At 40.1% G+C, this 6,084-nt stretch overlaps 1 protein-coding gene across 1 annotated transcript; it reads right to left on the minus strand.

Annotated features, from left to right (window-relative positions):
* Nucleotides 1-480: 480 nt before the first annotated feature.
* Nucleotides 481-1,458, minus strand: LOC143401164 (olfactory receptor 7E178-like). Its single transcript, XM_076858283.2, has one exon. It carries the CDS (start codon nt 1,447-1,449, stop codon nt 481-483), a length of 969 nt encoding a protein of 322 aa, XP_076714398.2. The 5' UTR covers nt 1,450-1,458.
* Nucleotides 1,459-6,084: the final 4,626 nt, after the last annotated feature.

A 6,084-nucleotide genomic window follows, 5' to 3' on the forward strand; every position in this document is an offset into this window, starting at 1 on the left:
ACCATTTTTATGCCATTCAGTGGTATTGATTACATTCATTTTTTAATATAGTTATCACCAAATACCCATTTCCAGAATTTTTTTTCTCTTCACAAACTAAAATTTTGTAACCATTTAAAAAATTTTATTCCTCATTCTTTTTTCTCCCTCTTGATACTGGGGATTTAACCCAGGGGTACTTAACCACTAAGCCACAACCCCGACCCTTTTATATTTTTATTTAGAGACAGAGTCTCACTGATTTGCTTAGGGCCTCATCAAGTTGCTGAGAATACCCTAGAATTTGTGATTCTCCTGCCTCAGCCTCCAAAGTCACGTCACCATGCCCAGCTTCCTCCCCCTTTCAAACGAAAATGATAATGGCCATTTGTTCATGAAACACGATGAGGAATTAAACTCCTTAATCTACAAAAATATTGTGAGCAAGACACACCACTCACGGGTCTACATGTTTAGTTTCACTGCCAATTCTAGCCTCCATTAAAAACAAAGGCCTCGGGTTATGTGATTGTCCTCATTGCTGTGTATCCTTCTCAGGGCCCTTTTAATGTCCCTGTTCCTCAGGCTGTAAATGAAGGGATTCATCATAGGGCTGACAACTGTGTACATTACTGAGAACACCGCACATGTTCTGGGAGAAAGTGAGACAGCTGAACCAAGATACGCTGAAAGGCCTGTCCCATAAAATAAGCCAACAACTGCCAGGTGAGAGCCACAGGTAGAGAAGGCTTTGTACCTCCCACCTGAGCAAGGGATCCTCCGAATGGAGGAAGCAATTCTATAGTAAGAGAAAAGGATCCCTGAGATGGGAAGAAATCCAGAAATGGCAACAACAAAATACATGACTATGTTATTTGTTAAAGTATCAGAACAGCCAAGATTCAGTAGTTGAGAAGGGTCACAGAAGAAATTAGCAATTTCCACATCCTTGAAGTAGGGAAAGTTTAAGACAATCAAGTTGTGCAGCTGAGAATCAAAAAAGCTGATCAAAAAGGACATCAGAACCAAGAACCCACAGAGGCGAGGGTTCATGATGACTGAGTAATGCAGGGGATGGCAGATGGCCACGAACCGGTCATAGGCCATCACAGTCAAAAGCATGTCATCCATACACCCAGAAAGGATAAAAAGGGACATCTGTGTCAGGCAGCCCACATAGGAGATGACTCTGCTGTGAGTTTGGATGTTCACAATCATCTTTGGGACTGTGGTGGAGATAAAACCAATGTCAGCCAAGGACAGGTTGGAGAGGAAGAAGTACATGGGGGTATGGAGGTGGGGGTCAGAGCTGACGGTCAGGATGATGAGCAGGTTCCCGAGCACTGTGACCAGGTACATGGACAGGAACAGTCCCACAAGCACAGGCTGTAGTTCTGGATCCTCTGAGAGTTCCATGAGATGGAATTCTGATACAGATGTGAGATTTTGTGATTCTATATTGGTGACCATTTTTGAAACAGAGATGCAGGTTAAAAAAAAAAGATAACTGCAGACATAGAGTTGTTTCCATATATTTTGAATTTAAGTATAATGAAGTATTTGTTCACACTTTAACATCAATGTGCTTCTCTAATACTTCTCAGCTGTGATCAACTTAGTCATAAACCATTCAGGGTTGGTTTCTGTTTCATTCACATCATTCTATATTTTAGAGATATTGAAAGGGACAATGTTAGAAGACCAACAAAATTATAGAGAGCTAGTCCATTATTATTGTAAAATAAACCCAACACTTTTGAGAAAAGAAAGTACTAATAGCCTTTTACCTTTATAAATGAAACTTTCTACTTATGAAGGTTAAGAAGCAGTCAAACAGCCAGGTGTGGTGTCTCACATCTATAATTCCAGTGACTCCGGAGGTGGAGGCAGGAGGGTCTGCAGTTCAAAGCCAGTCTCAGCAACAAGCCCCTGAGCAACTCAGTGAGACCCTGTCTCTAAATAAAATACAAAATAGTGCTGGGGAGGAACTCAGTGGTTGAGTGGCCCTGAGTTCAATCCCTGGTACCGCCCCCGCCAAAAAAAAGCAGCAGTCAAACGATAATTTTATTCTAAGGCAATGGGCCAAAGTCCTTTTACTTGAAGTATCTTAAACACCATGTAAGAACAAGCAAATTATCTGCTCACAGAATTTAATAGTTTATATGCAGAAGATTGTTATATGCTGATTATTTTCCAGTTACTGAATTTTTTGATATCCCTCTTTTATAGTTAGAAGACCTCATTCAATTTTTTGAGTTTAGAAATCATGTTAACAAAAATCAAATAACTCCAATTCTAGGCATGATGAAATTCAAATTTTGATAAATATGGTTTAATTAAATCCATATAGTCTTGTGATATCCCTCACCATAAATGTGTCTTGAATCTAAGTAACAGTCAATGACTAAAACTAATGACTTTTTTTGGCACCATTGTCAAAGATCAGATGACTGATCTACGTGGATTTGCCTCTGTGTCTTCTATTCTATTTCATTTGCCTTAAAGTCTGTTTTACGTCAATGCCACGTTGTTGTTTTTACCGTAGTTCTGGAGTATCATCGGAGATGGGGTATTATGCTGCCTCCAGTATTTCTTATATTTCTCAGGATTGCTTTGATTTTTTGTATTTTTTCACATGAATTTTAGGACTTTTTTCCCTCTATGAAAATGCCATTCATATTTTAATGGTGATCATACTGAATCTGAATAATGCTTTTCGTAATATTGCCATTTTGACAATATTTATTCTACCTAACCAAGAACATGGGATGTCATTCCATCTTTTAAGGTCTTCTTGGGTTTCTTTCTTCAGTCTTCAATAATTTAGTTGTAGAGGCCTTTCACTTCCTTGGTTAGATTTGTAGATAGCCTTCTTTACCAACTGATGCTGGGAATATAATATCCATATACAGAAGAATGAAACTCCCTGTCTCTTGTCCCACAAAAACACTCAATTCAAAGTGAATCAAAAACCTGGGTATTCCACTAGAAACTTTGCAACTGCTAAAAGGAAAACTCCGACCTAGTGGTGTAGCAACGGCTTTCATAACAAGACCCCCGAAGTTCAAGAAATAAAACCAAGAACCAAAAAGTGGGATGGTCTAAAGTCAGAAAGCTTCTGCACAGCAAAGGGAACAAGGCAGAACATGAAAAGAGAGTCCAAAAAGTGGGAGGAGCTCTTTGCCACAAAAGAGGGAAATTTCATTTTGTCCAGCAACATTTGCCTTCTTCACATTTGCAACACGACTCACCCCTGCAGTCCTTACTCAGTGCACTTGTCACCCAGAAATCAACTCACAGGGCAGTGCTCAGACTCGGAGACAAGAGCCACCTGCTCTATGTCAGGGAAACAATAAGTGAAGCCAGCAACATTGGAAATTAAGTTGCCAGACTCTGGAACTAGAACAATAAAGTGTTTTATTGTTTCCAAACCACCAGAAAGTTTAAGAAGAGTTCCAGTGGTCACAACCACAGGGACATTTGAGGTACATGTTTAAAGTCCCTCCAGATTTCTGGAAGAAATGGTACCAAGACCTGACTTTATTTCTCTGTATGAGGCTCATTACAACATCAGAGGGAGATAGGAACAGCTTTCAAAGGTAATCTGGACTAGGGAAAAAAGAAAGATTTGAGCAGAATTATTTTGTGCCTGCTCTTTTATTTTTTAATTTTTTTTTAATCACTGCTTATTTTGTATAGCTATCCTACCTATATTCCATGCACCAGGTGCCAATCAGGGATCTCCGCTGGGATCTACCTGGACTCTCACAAAAGGAGAGAATACAATACTGAGGAAATCTCTCCTGGTGTGAAGGCAGGTGAGATGGCTGGGTGTGTTGTCAACAGCCCTACCTGGCAGGATCCCCCTGGCAGGACCGCCCTGCGTCATTATCACGCAGATCAACTGAAGCAAGGCTTCATGCTTCTCTACCTAACCACCTTCTCTTGTGTTTGTTACATAAAAGTGCTGGCTCCTTCCTTCCTGTAAATGGATGACAGCGTAGGAACATGTAACTTGGAGAAGACTGTGCACAAGAGATGAAACATGCTACATAGAACGCAGTGCTCAGCGCCTGGCACCTAGGAACCAGAAACACTGGTGCACCATGTCAGGGCACCGTCACTGCCTCCCATCATCAATACCTTGGAGTAGTTATGAAATAGGTCACACAGACCCATTTCCTGCTGTTGTGGGTGTAATGTCCATGGCAAGTAGAGTACTGTGGGCGGAAAGTAAAATTTTGAATAAGATTTTTGGAATTCCATCACAATTTAGGACATAAAATTCACAGTCCACGTACCTGAAATTTTACACTGTCATTCTCCATCTGTCTGCCTCAACTGTCATATGTCTTCTAATGATAACAAGTAAAGCTTCTGTTAGTCCTTCCTCCATCCCTGTCCCCCTCAGCACTTACTTGGTTGTGCTGAGTGGCTGCTTGGTCATGACCTTGGATGGCAGAATTGGTGAACCTCCCCTTCCTGTTGTGTAATGAAGGCTCAAGCTTGTTCCTCAAGACGGATCTGAATAACGTGACCCATAGGAGCTTCCTTGTGCAGAGAACCAGGGCAGGAGGCGACACAGGTGTGGTGCCAACCAGACTGGAAGCGCAGGCTGAGTATTTACTAGATCAAGACCTCGGAGGCTCAGTGCACGGAGCTCATAATTACTCACATTGGTCTTCACTACACAAATCCCTAAGGTTTTGCTAATATTAATGGAAGATTAAACATGGAAAATGAATGTCCTCAATAGGATTTGGGGTTCTCCTCTACTCAGGGGAAATTTCATGTAAACTACTCATTTCTTTCTTTCCTTTTTTGGTAAGATCCATCTACTTTTTATTTCCATATTTTATTACGTTAGCACACATAATAAAAATCTACCATTTTAGCCATTTTTAAGGACAGTTTGGTGGCATTAATTACATTCACTTTGCTGTGCTGCCTTCTCCAATCTGTATCTCATGGACGCTACAAGTTCTGACATCACTCTGTTTTTCTATTAGCCTCCTTAAGTGTTTTTAATTTTCCTGTTCCTCAGGCTGCAGATGTAGGAATTCAGCACTGGGACATACCAGTGAACGTCACTGAAGCCAACGTACCATTGAGGGAAAATGTGATATAGCTAAACCGAGGGGCATTTCATTGCATTATCCACAAAATAAACAACTAGAAGTTGAAACCCACAGGTAGTGAAGGCTTCATGTTTCCCACTTGATGATGGGTTTCTAAGAATGAAGGAAAGAATTTTATACTAAATTCCTCACCCCTGCCCCGAGTGAGGAAGAAATCTAAATCAGGCCCCAATAAAGTACATCAGTGTATTATTGGTAAAAAATAATGTCAGAACCCACAAGATCAAGAGTTGAAAGTGTCACAGGAGAAATTAGTGATTCCCTTATCTTTGAAGTTTAAATCAGATTGACAGATGGGAGATCAAAAGACTGGAGAAAAAAGATAATAGAATTCAGAAGACATATTGGTGATATTGGTGAAGGGTAATGATGAAATGATGACTGGGTAATGAGGCATGGGTGACAGATGGCCACGGACTAGTCATAAGACATCACATTGGTCTTCAATACACAAATCCCTAAGGTTTTGCTAATACTAATGGAAGATTAAAAATGGAAAATGAATGTCCTCAATAGGATTTGGGGTTCTCCTCTACTCAGGGGAAATTTCATGTAAACTATTCATTTCTTTCATTTTTTGGTAAGATCCATCTAATCCATCTAATTTGCTGTGAGACAAAGCAAATGTTCTCTGTTTATAATTTGATTCAGGCATTTGCTATAGTAATAGGAAGTGTAAAATATGTCACAGTCCAAGGTCTACCCCCCCAACTTCCTTCCTCTTTTTGCCTTTTTCTGTTTAAGAAAATCTCTGCAAGGCTCTTAGAATAATTAGAGGTTGTAGATATTACTAAAGGGCTTCCAAGGAGCCCAGAGTCTGTGACAGAGACTCAACAAAGAGCAATTATGATTTCTCTCTAATTTTGAAGATGTTCCTTAAAGGACAAGACACTAAAAACAAAGCAAAAACAAACAAATAAAAAACACCTGAAAGCAAACAGTATAAATATCAGTGGAGTGGAACAGG

This window comes from Callospermophilus lateralis, chromosome 1 (assembly GCF_048772815.1).
Source record: "Callospermophilus lateralis isolate mCalLat2 chromosome 1, mCalLat2.hap1, whole genome shotgun sequence".
Taxonomy (NCBI): Eukaryota; Metazoa; Chordata; class Mammalia; order Rodentia; family Sciuridae; genus Callospermophilus; species Callospermophilus lateralis.

Bases quoted from the DNA above. Each gene is read 5' to 3' on its own strand.
- LOC143401164 (XM_076858283.2), bottom strand. From the start codon at position 1,449: ATGGTCACCAATATAGAATCACAAAATCTCACATCTGTATCAGAATTC.